Genomic DNA, 17,502 nt, shown 5'->3' on the forward strand with positions numbered 1-17,502 from the left:
TTGGTTTATACCCAGCATGGAGGAATTGTCTGGACGTTTAAAAGTGCACTGGTTGCACGGGATTTCATTTGTGAATGCATTGTTTTCTGTTTTCTACATATTGTTGTTTTTTTGCCTGTTATTGTCTATTTTGTTTTTGAGTCCATTTGAATTGATGCCGCGTTTTTTATCTTTCAATTCCTGCTTTCGAGACATAGAGTCACATACCCTGTACAAAACCCAAATGAAGGAATATATTTCATGACTCAGTTAATCTACGTAAGAAGCCATAGTTATCATAGGTGATCTGATCAAATCAACCAACCAACCCAACAACTTCACCAGGCCATTTCTTCCCCCAAACCAGCGCTCTACCAGGCATTCTGCCACCCACAGGCGCAAGGATTCTCAACTTCTTCTTTTCGGCATCCACATCAGCGACATACACGAACCCCATTATGCTGGAATCTCGTATGTCGGCTAGCGTAGCATTAGGTGCTGCGTGCGTTATTGCAATGAGGGTGTTGGCAAGAGCTAGGGTTGGGGGTTGTGTGAATTTCTTTAGGGGCAGGGCTTGGGTATCGGTTGTGAGTGTTGATGTTGAGAAGGAGGAAGAGGAGGCAGCGGCTGGGTCGTAAGGGATGGTATTGTTACTGCTGGCATGTTGCGTTGATTGTAAAGACGCAGAGGCGGCGCCGCCGGGGAGAAAGGAGGAATCTCCCCCTCCGCCGCTGGCATTGAAACTAGACGGGTCGTATTCGTCTTCATCCCCATCTGTCAGGGAGGATGTGGTTAGATAGTTGTATAAGGCTAAAAGATCAAAATCGAGTTGTTGAGTGTGAGGAGATAGCGTGATTTTATTGCTGTTGCTGCCGCCTCCACCAGCAACACCAGTAGAAGAAAGTGAGGAGGCTGCTGTTGCTGCTCCGCCGGCAGACACTGTAGACGTCGCTGCGTTGCCGAAGAAATATGACCGGATTTGGTTCTCGTTCACGGCTTTCATGAATGCGTCATCTCTGTCAACACATCCGCCGGATTTTGAGAGCTTTAGAACGGTGATCCGTTCATCGGAATGAGTCGTTGCTGCGCTAGACGTGGGTTTTTGGTCGTAGGTTCGGACCATGGTGCTGTAAAGGCGTTCGGAGCCAATGACCAGAATGGTTGAGACTGTTTCAGAAATTAGATATGGCAATGATTTGCAAAAGAAAGGCGCTGGGGAAACTACTAACTGGAGAACTCGGTGACAATATGGTTTATCAACTCTAAAGCCTTAGGCGTCCCTTGACCCAGCATCCCGTCAGTGTCGACAATAATGCCCGCCTCGCGCGCATCATCATCCTCAGCCATGCGAGCAGTCACCGAAAGCGCCAGTCTTGAAACAATCGGCTTGAAGACGTTCCCATCTGCTTCCAAAGGACTCTTCATCGGATAGAAATAAACCAAAGGCAGCTTCACGGGGATTGCACTTGGCCCAGACATTGGACTATTTCCCCAACCCTCTTCAACATCAATCATCGAGCGGAAAGCCGTCGCCGTCAAGGTACCGGGAACGCTCAGCATGCCCTCTGTTGGATCCAAGTTGACAACAATAGGCTGGCGGTCAACTTTGGTCGCATAACCCGTAAGAATCTTGGTCAAGGTAGTTTTGCCCGCATTTTCCGGTCCCAGTATCAAAACCCGAGGTCCATCCTTATCGCCTTCAGTCTGTGCCTCATGCCTCATTGTCTCTAGTGCGAAATGGACATTGCTATATTCAACCATGGGCGTTTCTTCGGCGATATATTCGCTTTGACAACCCCCTGCGCCATATCCGCCACCACCTCCTGCGTTCGGAGCGGTAGTGCTGCTGCTGCCACCTGGTGCAAATCCGTTTGGAAGGTTGACCGCCTCGCCGGCTGCGATCTCTAGCGCGCAGCCATGCCAGGTATAAATTGCACCTTTCGTGCCGGTAAATGTGTACGTTTGTAACGGCGCAAGTTCAGTTCCGAAGAATTCTGCGGTTCCAGTGAGTAGCTACAAGCAAAGGAGCCAAAGAAAAGCACTCATGTTAGCCAACAATCTTCTTTCTTGTCATTACTGGCTAGCAAACCACAACTCGGCATAAAGAAATTAGACGGACAAACCTTGACTCGGACTGTAGCGCCGAATGCAATTTCAAACCTCCATTCAGACCCAGCGCGTAGATTGATCTGTGTAGGCGGAGGAGGGGCGTACTGGGATTCGATTGAAGCTTCAGCAAGCTCTAATCCAGGAAGAGACATGGCATTGCCGAACGTTGAGAGCCCGTTGTCAAAAGGGATAAGGATGGGACAAATAGGAAATTATATTAGTTTATTCGTTTTCTTTCTTAAATGTACAAAATAGAGTACATCCGATCTCAAAGCTCAAGCAAAACCGATGCAGGGAAAGAAATACAGAAACAAGCGCGATGGGGATGGATTCCGCGGAGGACGTCCGTGTTTGCACCGTTTGCACCTGTATTTCATTTGACTAGACATCGATCGATGGCTTGAGAGAATGATGCAGAATAAAGAGTCAAACTTGGTATGTTTAAAACTACCTACAGGCCACAACTTCTTCTCATTCAACTCTGGAAGAGAATGTATGGATTAGTTTAGAAAGGAAATCACCTAGTAACTCCAATCAAGACAAGACGCCTAATCGAAAACCATGGAAAGTTCGTTGGGAAGAAAGAGAAAATGAAAAAGAAAATCGAAAGGAAAGAAAGAAAGGGGTAATGTGAGAACAAAAAGGGGGTATTTTTACATCTTAGGCCAAACTAGGTTGGGGATTAACACACACACTTCGTGCACAAGGGGTCAAAAGGATTATTAAAATAGACTGTGCTTGCGTCTTGCAGTCTAGACTATGGTGAAAAGAGGGTTTGGATATCAAAAGAAATAGGGAATCGCGGCCCTGACCGATTTTACAAGTCAGCTTCTGTCCTCTCGCATGTGTAAATAGACACGGGGATAAACCAATAAACTTACGCAAGTGCCAATGATGCAGTAACACCAACCAGAGCCCGATTGCGGACTCGCTCCTTTCGCAGCTTGTCTTCTAACACTCTAGCTTTCTTCGTTGGTTGCGCTGGTGTTGCAGATTTCTCCTCCTCGTCCTCCTCGACTTCGTCCGACTTGCGCTTCTTGGTAGCTTTGGAGGAAGACGAAGGTTCAGCCGTCGCATCCTCGTCTTGCAGTTTGGTTGCTGCCTCTACCATCTGCTTGGCCTGCGCAAGCATCTGCTCCGTATCCTCGGCGGGTGGAAGATCAGGTAGACTGACAGGCATCTCCACAGAGACATTGGTCTGAGTCGTTTCAACCTCATCCTTAACTTCCGTTGTAGACTCAACGCTCACAGTGACCTTCTCGTCGGCCGTGTCCTTCTCGTCACTCGTCGGTGCTAAGACTTGCTTTTTGGATCTGCTCTTCTTAGGTTTTGCTTCCGTGGGTTCGGTGACGTCGACGTCATTGGACTCGGCTACGTCGCTGGGCTCCTCCTTCTCTGCAGCACCGTTCAAAGCGGCCTGTAGGGAATCACTGGCAGCTGTAGTTGCAGCTGCCGAACTCTCCTTCACAGATCGAGGAGCTCTCGACTTCCGCGGAGACATTGTCTTTTTAGGAGATGTTTTGGCAGGCGAATCTGACCGCCTGCTTCTGGTGCGGGTGGGAGGAAGCTCGGTGAGGTTCTCTAGCGGAGGCATATCAAACTTTGGAGGCGGTGTTATTGGCTTCTTTGAACTTATGGGATTTTGCGCAATGTCGGTGGAATCCAACAAGGCACGAACCCAGTCTAGCATCTGGTATTCTTTCGCGAGTTCCAAGGCTGTGAAGGTATTAAAATTATAATTATTTCCCTTCACACACTGCTTAGTACGTACCTAGAATAGGCGAAATCCACAGATTTCCAGCAGTCTCGTCCACACTGGTTTCGGTTCTCGATTTCACATACTCGCGCTCAGATTTCTCTTCGTCTGCTTTCGCCCAAGGAAATGCGATCTTAAACATCCCAGTAGCACTGATATAACCGTCCTTGCTCCGTCGCTGAGAAAAAATAAAAATAAAAAGTCAGGCAAAGGCCGAATGCAAGCCAGCAGAATCGGATGTGCGCGGCTGAGTGGGCTTACCATCAAGAAATAGGTATCTTGCTTCGGAGTTTGCGAGGGAAAGATTTCCGAGCCGGATAGATCTTTGGGTAGGGGGGCGCGCAGGTGCGCATATTCGAAGGGCCCTAGGTTCTCTGGTTTGGTCGCATTCGAGGTGCCAACCTGGGTAGGCTTCACGGCCAAATTCGTCTTTCCCAAGCGGCGAAGCGCAAGCAGCTCCTGATCTGAGGGGTGGGTCACAAAGGCGTTAGTAGGTAATCGTGGTAGTAGGGTATTGTCTTTTGCAGGCGCAACAAAGGAACTTCGCGATCATCGACGGACGCGACACGGAAGACGGCGCGAACTTGCGCGGACGGACGGACAGAAGCGACAACGGTGCAACTTACAAGAAGGGGATGCGTCAGGGAGGATAAGAGGATTGTTCTGCTTGGGAAGGGATCGCATGATGTCTGACTGAGGGCGATAACTGGATATGGATGCCGGGGGGGGAAGAGGGGAGGAGGATAAGACAAGACAATTTTTGAGAAGAAGATTAGATCAGTCGAAAAGCGCAAGAGCGGCTGCCACGTTGCAAGCGCGTCTCTGTAGGTCGCCGTATACTATGCTGGCTTCCCAAAGAGGGCTAGGGCGGAGAGCCTGAGAAGTGAGGCCGCGGTCACAGTTACGTAGCACTAATGAAGTTAGCCTGGTGGAGCCTCACACGAGCAAGTTCTCTAGGTCTAAGCTCAGTATGGCAGGAATAACTAGCTGTGTCCAGAGCTAAACCGCTGACCAAGTAAGTGAAGGCTGAATGCGCAGGCAGAACGAAGTGAGAGTGAGAGAGAAGGAAAAGGGGGAGAGAGTAAGGGACCCGGCTGTGTTTGGCGCCTAAGGCTCGAATAATACGGGCTTACGACCACTTACAATACACAGTTACTAGTGTTATTTGCAGTCATCCCGAGAGTCAGCCAATAGTCATGGTGGAAACTGTCGGCGGAACTGCCGTCCCGGTTTTGCTTTCGTATTGCTGGTAACGCCCAAAATTACGCACCCGCAGAATGTCTTGATAGGGCAACAAAAGGGAGGGTTAAATGCACTCGACGGTCCTTGACAAGCAGAAGCCGACAAAGAAAACTCCCAATCAAAGGAAATGTGCTAATCAGGACAACGCACGCATGTGCACCTCGTTATGCCAGCCAGCTGCATGCCGTTATCGCCAATCACATTGGATCTAGTGAGGGGCATCATCCCGACAATGGCGAACTCGAATAGTTTCAGAAGGTAGAGCAATAAAAAAAAAAGACAGTAGATACGAGATGGATATCTAACGTAAGATTGCACGTTCTAGGCAAAATGCATCAGACAGTATCCATGGGGATCCGCAGAGTTTCCCCCCTCTTCCCACCGCCTTTCCTACCCCACTGTCAACAACGCTTAAGTTAAGATTTCAGGAGTAACTATCGCTATCAACAAACATTTCACTACTATTGAACCTGGCGGAAGAAAGAGACAACAATCGCCATGCCTGAACACGAAGACGAGCTGTCTACGAGCAAGACGGAAGGATTCAAGGTCGGCGAGAAGAAGACCCTCGAAGAGTACAAGACCTTGGGTAAGACATCAGTTCACTCCTATACGCATAACATTGCCAACTAAGATCTTGCTCGTTCTTCACAGATCAGAACGACGAGTCTCTCAACAGATGGAAAGCTTCCCTGGGTCTGAATACTGGCGACCCCATTGGCGACCCCAAAGATCCACGCAAATGCATCATCAAGTCTCTCGCCATTGAGACGCCCGGGAAATCAGACATCACGCTCGATCTGAGCGGCCCCAAGGCCCTCGAGGAGCTGAAAGATAAGCCCTTTACAATCAAGGAAGGCGCCAAATTCTACACCAAGGTTGTTTTCCAGGTCCACCATGAGGTGTTGAGTGGATTGAAATACGTCCATGTTGTCAAACGCAAGGGAATTCAGTTGACTAAAGACGAAGAGATGCTGGTACGTCTGGCCCATCGATTCTAAGCTCGATGGTTTGGTTCAGTATTAACGGCTCTTGGTGAAAACAATAGGGAAGCTATGCACCAAATACTACCGATAAGCCTGTGTATGAGAAGCGATGTAGGTTCTGATTTTCTTGTTTTATTTCTCTCTTAGACTTCCCAGCAAACTAATCGTTATCGTTTCACTCTCTAGTCCATGAGGAGGAAGCTCCTTCCGGCATGCTTGCCCGCGGAAGTTACAGCGTACGATCCAGGTTTGTGGACGACGATGGCCATATTCACCTGGAATTCACCTGGGCTTTCCAAATTGCCAAGGACTGGGCACATTAGACTCGTTATCAAGGATTCGACACGACCCACGTTCAGAATCAAACTTTCTTCTTCCTGTCACTTTTCTTTCTGTCCAAGTATTCCAACTTCTTTGGCTCCGAGTTACATACGTACATACATACATCATTAGCCAGCATACATCAACAAAGCTGCCTTGCCAGCATATCTGTCATTGTTATCAGACCGTTCTGAGCGTCTTTTCTTTTCCTTTTTTTTTTGGTGGTTTTTTTGGTCCTATCACAGCTTCAATATACATGTCTCACCAATTGTAGATATGAATGTTTTGTATGCCAGAAATTTCTACATAACTGAAGAGAAAAGTGACATAACAAGGGCATTGAAAACAGCAAGAAAAATCTGAAGGGAAAACTCCAAGTCATTTTAACTCTATCTATTGGGTTCCTGTCGCGCAATGTACAAACATAATGAAGAAAAAATAAAATCCATATATTTTGCAAAACTGAGGGTATCATATCATATCATTTATCAAATCACAAAAAGTACTCAATAACCGGAGCTTGGTTATCTTTGTTCGGTTGTGTCTGTTGCTCGTTTCGGTGCTCATCATTTTCTGGTGCAGCGCCAAAGATATTGAAGAACCTCTCTCCGGAGTCGCTCACTTCTAACACACTTGCTAGATTCCCGCATCGGTAGCAATAGTTTGGCGCACTCCATACCGTACTGAGTCGATCATCGTATAGAACCTGATAGCCTTCTTGACACAACTGATGAGCGCGCAAGATATGCGACATGTTATTGACCTCGAGAAACTTGCGCACCACCTGTGCGCCAAATGTATATCCAGCGCCGCGTGGCGACAAGGAGAATTCGTCATGTTCAATATCTGGGTCAGACCAAACTAGGTCAGCCATGGGGCCTTCGTGCGGTATTTCGCGAAATCGGTCGATGATTTTTATCTGATCAATGGAATGGATGGAAGGCGACAGTCCGCCGTGAACGCAGAAGATCTGGTCGTTGATGACAACGCTGAGAGTGAGGAAGTCAAACATGTCGGTAAAATAATGCCAAACATTAGCATTGCCATATTTCCTTGCGCACTCTGTATAGAATCCGTACGACTGTGTAACACCGCGGGACTCGTGGTTTCCTCGAATGAGATGAACGCGGGATGGGTATCGTAGCTTTAAGCACACTAAAAGGGAGATTGTCTCAACACTGAAAAGACCGCGGTCCACATAGTCTCCTGGAAGAACGTTAACAGGCCAGACCACCCATGGTTTATTTTGTCCAGCAGATTTTCCATCAGGTGCCGCACCTAGAAACAAATAATTTGTATTGGGACAAAACCCTCCAATCTTGAATATCTCAATCATGTCGAAGAATTGGCCATGGATGTCTCCAACCACTGTGACCGGAGCAGCAATGTGCACCACATTGCTCTCTTTCATAAGAAGCTCTTTTGCCTTTGCGCATATTGCTTCAATAACAGAGTCTGCTAAGAGTTCCTTTTTATATAAACGTTCTATGCATTCGTCCAAGTCGATACTAGCTAGATTGAGGGAATAAAGCGAGTTTGTCAGCAGCTCGCCCATCTGCGATGGCGTGATGTAGCAGCAGAATGCAAACTTACAAGGAAGACCCGGCATAATGAAGAGAACTGCCACCAGAAGAAAGCGCTGTCGAGGAGAATAATCAACTTCCAATGACGAGGGCCGAGCTGGGAACAATAAGCTGTCGTGTGAGCACTTCAACCGAGAAGCGGAGAGAAATGGTGATTTGACTGATTTCTTCCCACAACAACTAGCATCATGGCCCTGTGAGACGGCGGAGTAACAGAGCAATCGAATCGCTCGTGCGCGTATACGTTGAGTTATAATAACCCTTTGCGACTCGAATATACAAGCAGGACGTCGGAGAGTCGAGTTACATTAGTTAGCTAGTTAAGCGCCGAACCGAACATGACTAAGCTATTTTCCGCGGCTACACTTTGAAGCCTGAGGCGTCACGCGGCGTGATTGAGATTCATGCCCAAGGCAGTTAGCATGGACCAAGACGCCTTCCCCAATCAGGTAACGCCGCCTTCGTGCCTGCCAAGCCAGATAAATTTCTGACCCGGCTGACCGCCTTCCCCGACGCTAGTCCTAACATTGCCTAGCCTGAGAGAGAGCTCGGCTTTCCACCTGAAGCTCATCGTTCGTTCTTCCTCTTGGGCCCAAAAGCCTAGACGCGCAGGAATCTCGTTCTTCGCGCTGGCATCTCACCAATAAACTGGCCTGGATGCCTGAAAACAGTTCATGGGTGCTAAGCTTTGGTCTCCCATCAGTGATGTGATATATCACTAATATCTATCTGCCGGCAGATAGTTACCGAGGCCCTGCTTCACTAATCTGACATTCAACGGCAAGACTTTACAAAATCCTGATGCCCAGAGAAATGGAAAAGTCTGCAGGTCAAGTCATCGCGAAGCTCAGCCAATCTTCGCAGATGTTACACTGTCACGTGATATGCAGGCTAGACAATGGTCTTGTGTATGGCAACAACATTGGGCTGCAACACCTCCCATAGTACAGTTTCTTGCTATTAATGAATGTTGCCCCCCCGGCATCATGCAACCCCTAAGTTTCACCCAAACTCTTCTGGCCCGGGTCACGAGAACCATTATTCGGACTCTGCCCTGATGAGGTCCTTTGCTGTCTCTCGAAGTTCGAACAATACTTTTTCTTGAATGATACTTCTCGTTATTTGCATGGTGTACTTCGTTTTAGATCATCAAATCAGTCTCTTTCATACGGTGGATGGCAGGTTCCATACTCACCTGGGTCGTCAACGAGCATTCCTGAATATCTTTTTCTTTTCTTTTCTTTTTTTTTTTTCTCTCAAACTCGAGCCACATGTGTCTCAGTGAAAGTTTGCATCGAAATACCTCAGTCTACCCTTCTAACGGACGTCCCATGGCCATTTTAGGATTTGAATCCCGGAACTTGAGTGCTTCTGTTTTCTCCATGATATATATATTTGGTTTAGGTCATTCTTTGCGTCCCACGTTCGAAACCCTTTGATCATGAGTCAATCCTTAATACTGGAATAAAGGAACCATTCCTATTGATTAAACACACTTGGAAGCCCCCTCTCCAAAGGCTACCTAGGTAACCTAGCCTACTTTTTGAAAATAACGACAAAGAAAACCAATAAGCGACATTCAATGACAATTATCTTCAGATGGAAACATTCCCTTCATATCAGAGCCATCAAGCCCCATATCAGAGCTCTCCCTACGCTTCGGAGTCCAGGAATGATATCTTACCAGACCCCAATTACACTAACGAGACAGACTATACCAATGTTCTTTCCAGCAATCGGTTCAATCATTCGTTATCATATCCGCCAGCCTCTGGAAGGTTTCCACGAAATCACGAGTTTCAGGCAGCGCGGGCTCGAAGCCATCTACAGACTAGAACGAGTCCGCCGTGAGTGAAACCTGCTTCCATGAGTGCTATTAAATTCTTTCTCATATCTCGGTTTTAGACCTGCTGTCGAAATACTTTCGCGTTCCCCTGTGCGACAAAATGAACCTGGGCCTGTGTCAAATTTGAGCGCCTTTCCGTTACCCTTTAGACCCCAACCAACGCCTCACCATTTGCCCCTCTCGACTGAGAATCCTTCGCCTATAATTTCACTGACATCCCGACACGTTCGTTCCTACTATTCACCACCGTTCCAGGCTTCATCAGGAAGATTATTTGGGTTTGATAATGATTCACATGCCCCGATAGGCTCTGCCAGTCTTCCTGACACGCAGATTTCGGGCTCAAACATAGATACTGGGTACTCCATATCCCGTGGTTGGCAGATTAAAGATACCAAGTGGCCACAGTTGCGACCACAAACCAGGAGAAAATATACATTCAAAGGCCGCAGATATGATTCTCCAGTCAATCAGCGTCGTTTGGGCCCGGGCCATTTCAATCTTCATTCAGCTAAAAACCCCTCTTGGTTTTCTACCCAAGCCAATGGTAAAAGAGCACAGAATTCCCAAAAGAATAAACATTCCGGGTTGCTGTATGATAAGGATACGCAAAAGATTAGCAACCAAGCTGCTCAAAGTCCTCGTCTAGCACGCCACCCTTTTCGTTCAGACTCTCTAGATGATGATTACGATGATGATGATGCTTCCGTATCTAACAGACTGAATTCTACATGCGTGTCTCAATATATCTCATCAGAAACTGCAGACAACTCCGTGCAACCTATCAGAGAATCCAAGTACTGGGTACAAATGAAAGACGATCCTATATTCTCCAATCTTTCCGGTCAAACCAAACTTATATCCATTGAAGAACTGGTGAAACGTCGAGCTCAGATATTACAAGATCATGTTCATGTCCCTCGCCAGACCATCATGAAAGAGCAGGGCACCCAAACCTACATTGAGAGTTCTGCATTTTTGCACCCAAAATACAACTCAAATACTACTGGGGGCAAAGACAGAATGGCATTGGATTCTATTCAGGTTAAGCGCGAACAAACCACTCCGCCTCTTCCTCCCCCTTTTCAACACCCACAATCACCAAGAGAGAAATCACACGGAAAACAGGGAAAACGTCACTATCGAACGGCTTCTCTTACTGATCCTGACACCCCACGCTTTCACACCCAGCAACCTACTAGAGTGAACAGCCTTAAAAGGTCGAGAAGTGACACGGAAGATGAATCTAAGAGGGACAGTTATCACCGGCGAAGAAGGTCGGGTATAGACTCTACTCCATTGTCTCCCTCAAGCGATTTTAGCCGGCGGCCCCGAACTTCCTTCTACAGGTAGGCCTTACACTTGAAATCCACTTATGAAAGCGTGACGTAGCTAATAGACTGTCTGGCAGAAGACGATAACTATGGATTGATTGGTTTAATGATGAAACTCCTTGGCCGCTATCGATTGCAAGCAAGGCAACTTTTTTCTGCTATTTCTTATTCCCTTTTTCTTCTCAGTTACTTCTTCATTTGAGGTTCATGAAGGCGCTAGTGCTTGATCCATGGAGTAACAGGCGAGGGACTCATGCCAGGTGAATAGGTTGCATGGTGTTTCATGGTTTCTAGATGGACTTCATTTGACTTGTTTTGTTGTTTGTATTTGGATGTTTTGTTTGGTATATATTCATATTTGATTAGCAACGCGTCCTTGTGATATGGAATTCTGTTCCCGACGACCTAGCATAACATCAAGCAGTACACCTAGGTACATTCCTGAAACCTAAATATAAGTAGATAACTAGATACTGGGATTTTCATATATATTCACTGGTATTTAGGTATGTGCCGCCATGACTTTGCATGTACTATGGTGATCACTTCGAAATCTTATTTACACCAATTTACGCTACATCATCTATGTAGTAATTCGGTTCTTTGATCAGCTTCTGAATCCGATTCCTCCTCTTCTTCTTCTTCGTCGTCGTCGTCATCATCATCATCATCGGATTCCGTCTCTTCTTCTTCCGAATCTGTTTCGTACTCCGTCGAACCGGATTCTTCTTCCGACGTCTCCTCTGCGTCGTCGTCTTCTTCTTCCTCCTCATCTAACCAATCGTCCAAAGTCTTCTTTCCTCGACTGCTGCTCGCAGCTGATGCTAGCGGAATAGCTCCGCCCTTTCGTGCAGCTCCACTTGTCTCATGTTCTTTCAATGCTTTATCGAGACGCTGCCCAGCAGTCAACGTTGTAGCACCTCGATCAGCCGATGTATCAGTAGCCAGACCGTCCTCACGCAGTGCCCTGCTAGGTTCTTGTCCAGCGGGTACCCAATCTGGTAGGGGCTCATAGCCTGTAAGCCCCAGGGGGCCAGAATCAGGTCCAACGACAAGAGTGGACGTGCCCACAAGAAGGCCTTTCCGCGTTTCTGATGGACTCGGGGCATGCGGAACAGACTTCGGGGCCAAGAGGAGCAGACTTGCTAGCTGGGTATTTTTGGGATCGGATAAAAGGCTTCTGTACATTCGTGCACGGTCTCGAAGATCATATGAGGTGTCGTATCTCGTGAGAAGAAGGATATATTTCCATAGAAGTGTGATTCGATCATCTCCCGACTGTTCATTGCTGCTTGAACGTGAGTCATCGGCATCTGTCTGCTGGCTTTCGCCGTTCTCATTTTGGGCCTCTGTGGCCCAAGCGTTACTATCAACGTCCTGTGAGTGATTAAAATCATGGTTTTCATTCTCAGCATGTCCCTGTGATTGATCAAGAAGAGGAGGGGGGTTTCTGAGTAAATAATGAAGATAAACTTTGGCAGCTAGCAGTACAATTTGCTGCTTGACTTCTTCGGATTCACCAGCAAATCCTTTAGCAAGAATACGCAGCACATCAGGAGCGATATTATTCTCCAGATCAGCGGCGGCATACTCTCCCACAAGCCAGATAATAGAGGCCCTGGCTCCTGAATTAACAGTCGTGTCAAGGTAACTGGCTAGTCGGACCACGGTCTGTTTGTGGGCATCTGGATTCTGCTGGATAAGATGACGGATGATTGTTAGAGACTCTGACACAACATTTTCGTCGATACTGGATATTCGGGACAAAAGAAGCCGCAAGCAATAACTCGAGGTCTGCGAATCAGTTTGTGCACAGCGACCAATTGCACGTACACTTTCCCGAACAAGGTCGGGATCTGTCCCTTGCGAAAAGTGTTCCAGTTCACTGAGTATTATGCCTCTGAAATGCATTCCAAGATGGGGAAAGAGTATTGTAAGCACTTCAAGTTTTAGTCGCCAAATATGTAGTGGATCCACCGCGCGGACGAGAAAATGAGATGCATATTGGACAAATAGTTGTGGTGCCTGAAAAGCGACGGCAACAATATTATAAAGCGCAACATACTGGATATCCTGCGGGCAGCGAACAAGTGCCACGAGCGGCCCAATTGCACTTTGGAGATATTCCTCTGTGCCTAAACAAAGATAGCAGCGAACGACGCTGACTATGATAGCAGATGTGCGACTTTGAAGCAGAGGCTTGCAAGCACGCAAAAAAAGCTCCAGGTCAGGATCTATGACTGGAACCTCTTTCTCTATAGCATCGGCATTCGTGGTTTCATAACCTGGTTCATCGCCACCGTCATCGTAGAATCCTTTGACCTCATTTCTCTTCACTGTCTGTGTCTTTCGGGGGAAACATTTCCTTGCGTATATTGTCAAAAGACTCAGCGTAGCGAGCTGACTCCATTCATCCATGTCCACCAGCTTCCTCACGAGGCTCCGATAATGTTTGTGTATCAAATCCAGTCGATCAGGGCATACATCCAAGAATGCCGACACAGCGGGCCCAGCAACAAAGTATTGATTATCGCCTAGCAAGGTAGCGAGGCATTCGGTAAGTTGCGGGAGCGTATTCGGATCAAGTCGATAGCATTTCGGAATAGCCAATGCGGCGGCTCTGCGGACGTGAGGGCTCATGTCTCCCACGCCACGTTTGATAGCGAGAGAAACGATTTGGCTGATGACTGGGACTCTAATTCCGGACATAGTTCGCAATGCCATAACCCGTACCTGCGGATTGGTGTCGGTGAGCGATTTCTGAATCGCATTAACCGAAAGCAACGCGAGATCCGGCTCGGCTTCTGCATGGTGGAGGAGATAGATGTAGACAAGCTTTTTGACTTCGATACTGGGGCTGGCGGCATTTTTGACGACGGCGGAGAAATATTGTAGGCACGTATCGGACTCGTACATCAACTAAGTTTCGTAGTCAATAAAATGGTCGATGGTCGCCCTGTCTGATCATAAAATGATTTGCCTACCGAAATCACCTTACGGAGCCCGTCCAATATATCCCTATCATTGCGACTATCTAGCAGCTTCTTGATTTGCGCCGATGAGGGTGTCCGCGACGTTTCGGTGGAACGAAGGCTTCTACTGCTGCCCGCGGATTGAGCTGCTTCAATCGTGAGGTCGCGGGCTGTTTGAAGTTAGCATCGCATGTATTAATTGTAAATGGGAATGTGAAGACGAACCGGCCTCCAACATGGACGATATCCTCGATATGGTCTCCATGCTTGCCAACAAAGGCGTCTCCAACCTTGACCTCGACCTTTGGTGTGTCGTATTGGGAAGTGTTGGTTGTGGAGATGACGCCCGCCACTTTGCTGCTGTACGGCAGCTGCGGATTGGCTGGATTAAGATTTGCAGACTAAGCCGAAAAAGTACACCTCAACCCTAACCCTACGCCATTTGGCAAGACATGAATCTAAACGTAGAAGACTTTCATGACATAATGACAGAATAACTCCGGACTTTCTAAGTTCAGACAGTCTCTTTTTTTGCCGTCTTACTTAGGTATAAATAGTACATGAGCACGGTTGGTTTTGTATATCCAAAACAGCAAAACAGTGGTTCATATCCACGAGGCAGTATATGGGCGGAATCAATATATATACATATATAGATACATATAGATACATGTATATACAGAGTTACTCATCTATATTTGAATAGTTAGCTTTTGACCTAGGTACCTCGCTGGTCTCCAAATAGGGCCCGTTTTTTATCTACTGATATTGAAATTCCTCAATGATGCCATGAGCACTCCCGCCAGTAAGATATTCATACGTCCTAGGAAGCATGGTGAGGGAATGAAACGTATCGATCCGCTGCAAAGAGATATTGCTCAAACGAAACAAGTACACATCCAATCAGGTGGATTTCGCCTCGAACGAGTTAGGCTCGCAAGGACGTCCCATACTGGGACTAAAAAGACAACATGCAATGAAGCCCGCAAAGTCTTGTGTCCTCTGCATGATGTCACCACCATGATATGAAGTCGTTATTTATACTACCTCGAATCTGATAATTAAGGTATGTTCTACAGAGTAGATATGGATCGATATCACATGATGGGCTTAACCCTAACTTTTGCTATTCACGGATGCGGCTTAATTGGGGCTCGGTCGGTTTGCCGAGTGCCGAAAAGCCGTTTCTGAGTCACCAAACGAGCCCTAACTAACTTAAGTAAATTGCTGCGATAATTATGTAGCATACGCTAACACCATCCTGTAAATCTAATTCAAGATCCGGAATTATCTTCTTTTTGTCTTCTTGTTTTTCTGCTACAATATCAATATTGACTGCATGTCCGCGACGATGCTTCATCTCCCCGCAGAGATCCTAGCGGAAATTATCCGCGCTGCGGTTGACATCATACCAGTCCGAGACTTGCTCAAGTTAAGATTTTTAAATGGTTTGTCTAGATCTTTAGGCGTATCTCACCTTCGAGAAAAAAGCAATAAAGAGAAAAGAAGCTGATATGAACACGTATACTAGCCTTCTGTGCAAAGGAGGTCATGGCGGTGCTGATAGAAAGCCAGCGTCTTGAAGACGACGGCTTCGGTTTTGCATACGAAGATCGACATGAATACGACCCTTGCCGACGAGACTACAACGAAAAATGGTGGTTGAGATTTCCCGCACGCTATAAGAGACAGTATCTTCATCGAAAGATGCAGGAGCACCCAGCTAGGCGGTGTGTGTTTAGCACTTTCGTCCAAGGAGTACTCGATGTACCACATGAGCCACGTACAGTTGAGCAGGAGACGCTGCTAACTGACAAATTGATCGATGCGTGGCTATGCGGGAAATTTGTTCGTGTCCGTGATGTCCTGGATCCTAGCCGCTATGAATCGTATCAGGAGTGGTACTACGAGATGCATCATGATAGACCTGGGTTTATTACTGCGCACTGGGAAGACTTTGATAAAACCTTGCCTATTGCTCTGGCGGCCAGTGCAATCCGAAATGGTAACTGTGTTGAGCTACAGGCGGTAATTGATCGCTACTCAGAGGAACTAAGAAAGGAACCGCATAGCATCAATTTCTTGGAACGACAGAGTGATCGACTTGGCGGAGTCTGCCCGCTAGATGTTGCTGCTAAATATGGTTCTGGGGATATCATTAAAGTCTTGCTTAGGAATCAATGTGGGATTAGTTATTTCTCTTACGCTTTCTACACCAGTGCTTTATCAGTTGCTGCGCGAAGTGGGAATAAAGAGGCGCTGAAGGTTTGGATTGATCACATGAAAAACATCAATAACGACATTACCATTGAGCTACGCAGAGCTGTTAATAACGCGACCAAGATTGGAAAATTCGATATGGTCAAATTCATTGAAGAGGAGTGCGGATTCCAGTTTGACAACAGGGAGGTACTTTACGATAGTTTCGTCGATGCTATCCAGTCAAGGAAGCTAGATGTTGTGCAAAAGTTTCTTGATCGAGGCGGTTTCGATATCAACATGAAAACTCGGCGCAGACCTAATGGGGCACTATTTGCAGCCATTTCAAGGACAAGGAGCCCAAATTTATCGATTGTATCGCTTCTTCTGGCTAACGGGGTCGATTTAAATGATGTCCACGGGAGAACACATCTTACACCACTTCAAACTGCTGTGAAGATGCAGCATTTTGAGTTGACGAAGCTCTTGATAGAGCACGGAGCAAATGCTCACACTCCGATATATGATCCTCATAAAAAAACGATGATGCCTCTTTTGCATGTAGCAATCCAGAACAGAAGTACTCCTATGGTTCGGCTTCTGCTGGCCCAGGGGTTGGAGAGAGAGTACACTTGGAAAGGGAAAAAGCACGAGGTCAAAGGAGATCCAAAGGAGGGCTGTGGCTCTGAAGTTTGGTACCAAATAGTTAAATGGCACGGTAAGCAAGCCATCTATGAACATGACGGCTATGTGGTGGTCATAGGGGGATAGTCAGCTAGAAGAGGCCTATTGCATTACCTTGGTATATGTTTAACACTTACCTCAACGTAGCGTTGCTATTCTGACTGACTCCCTCGCGACTACGATGCCGAGGCTGCTGCATTGACCGCAATCCCAAGCACTGGTGGTACCACCATTCATGCCTATGGTGGTGGCGGTTGCAAGCAGAGGAGACATGGCAGGGGTCAGTCAAGCTTGACACATGCATGACCCCCGGTCATGGAAATGACTAAGATAAAGCTAGGGCGCATGTCTAGTGGTTTGACATGTCACTTGTTCTCGGGGGCCACTGAGGAAGATCAAGGAAGAATTCATTGGATTATTGAAGCTATATACATTAAGCGCCTAGCCCCAAGAATCGTGTTGAGTTCCTATCATCCTGTTTCTTCTAGCAC

The 17,502-nt window shown here is 47.0% G+C and overlaps 6 protein-coding genes across 6 annotated transcripts, besides 1 other annotated feature; 2 read left to right on the forward strand and 4 right to left on the reverse strand.

Annotated features, from left to right (window-relative positions):
* Positions 1 to 295: 295 nt before the first annotated feature.
* On the reverse strand, positions 296 to 2,240 carry UA08_08578 (mRNA cleavage and polyadenylation factor clp1; the record flags this gene model as incomplete). The annotated part of the gene is made up of 3 exons (XM_020263482.1): positions 296 to 1,146; positions 1,209 to 1,992; positions 2,103 to 2,240. 3 exons carry the CDS (start codon positions 2,238 to 2,240, stop codon positions 296 to 298), a joined length of 1,773 nt encoding a protein of 590 aa, XP_020116409.1.
* Positions 2,241 to 2,965: 725 nt separating this feature from the next.
* Positions 2,966 to 4,528, reverse strand: UA08_08579 (hypothetical protein; the record flags this gene model as incomplete). The annotated part of the gene is made up of 4 exons (XM_020263483.1): positions 2,966 to 3,804; positions 3,860 to 4,022; positions 4,106 to 4,308; positions 4,471 to 4,528. The coding sequence occupies 4 exons, from the start codon at positions 4,526 to 4,528 to the stop codon at positions 2,966 to 2,968; spliced, it is 1,263 nt and encodes a 420-aa protein (XP_020116289.1).
* Positions 4,529 to 5,584: 1,056 nt separating this feature from the next.
* Positions 5,585 to 6,395, forward strand: UA08_08580 (hypothetical protein; the record flags this gene model as incomplete). Its single annotated transcript, XM_020263484.1, has 4 exons — positions 5,585 to 5,675; positions 5,741 to 6,063; positions 6,135 to 6,183; positions 6,259 to 6,395. The coding sequence occupies 4 exons, from the start codon at positions 5,585 to 5,587 to the stop codon at positions 6,393 to 6,395; spliced, it is 600 nt and encodes a 199-aa protein (XP_020116288.1).
* Positions 6,396 to 6,886: 491 nt separating this feature from the next.
* Positions 6,887 to 8,002, reverse strand: UA08_08581 (putative serine/threonine-protein phosphatase; the record flags this gene model as incomplete). The annotated part of the gene is made up of 1 exon (XM_020263485.1): positions 6,887 to 8,002. One exon carries the CDS (start codon positions 8,000 to 8,002, stop codon positions 6,887 to 6,889), a length of 1,116 nt encoding a protein of 371 aa, XP_020116291.1.
* A 3,733-nt stretch (positions 8,003 to 11,735) lies between these two features.
* On the reverse strand, positions 11,736 to 14,393 carry UA08_08582 (hypothetical protein; the record flags this gene model as incomplete). The annotated part of the gene is made up of 3 exons (XM_020263486.1): positions 11,736 to 14,075; positions 14,141 to 14,298; positions 14,354 to 14,393. The coding sequence occupies 3 exons, from the start codon at positions 14,391 to 14,393 to the stop codon at positions 11,736 to 11,738; spliced, it is 2,538 nt and encodes an 845-aa protein (XP_020116290.1).
* Positions 11,763 to 11,849: a repeat region (Identified by RepeatMasker using a combination of RepBase library and repeat library created with RepeatScout).
* Positions 14,394 to 15,467: 1,074 nt separating the features above from the next.
* UA08_08583 (hypothetical protein) lies at positions 15,468 to 17,098 on the forward strand (the record flags this gene model as incomplete). The annotated part of the gene is made up of 2 exons (XM_020263488.1): positions 15,468 to 15,576; positions 15,660 to 17,098. 2 exons carry the CDS (start codon positions 15,468 to 15,470, stop codon positions 17,096 to 17,098), a joined length of 1,548 nt encoding a protein of 515 aa, XP_020116286.1.
* Positions 17,099 to 17,502: the final 404 nt, after the last annotated feature.

Source organism: Talaromyces atroroseus (assembly GCF_001907595.1).
Source record: "Talaromyces atroroseus strain IBT 11181 chromosome Unknown scaffold_14, whole genome shotgun sequence".
NCBI lineage: Eukaryota > Fungi > Ascomycota > Eurotiomycetes > Eurotiales > Trichocomaceae > Talaromyces > Talaromyces atroroseus.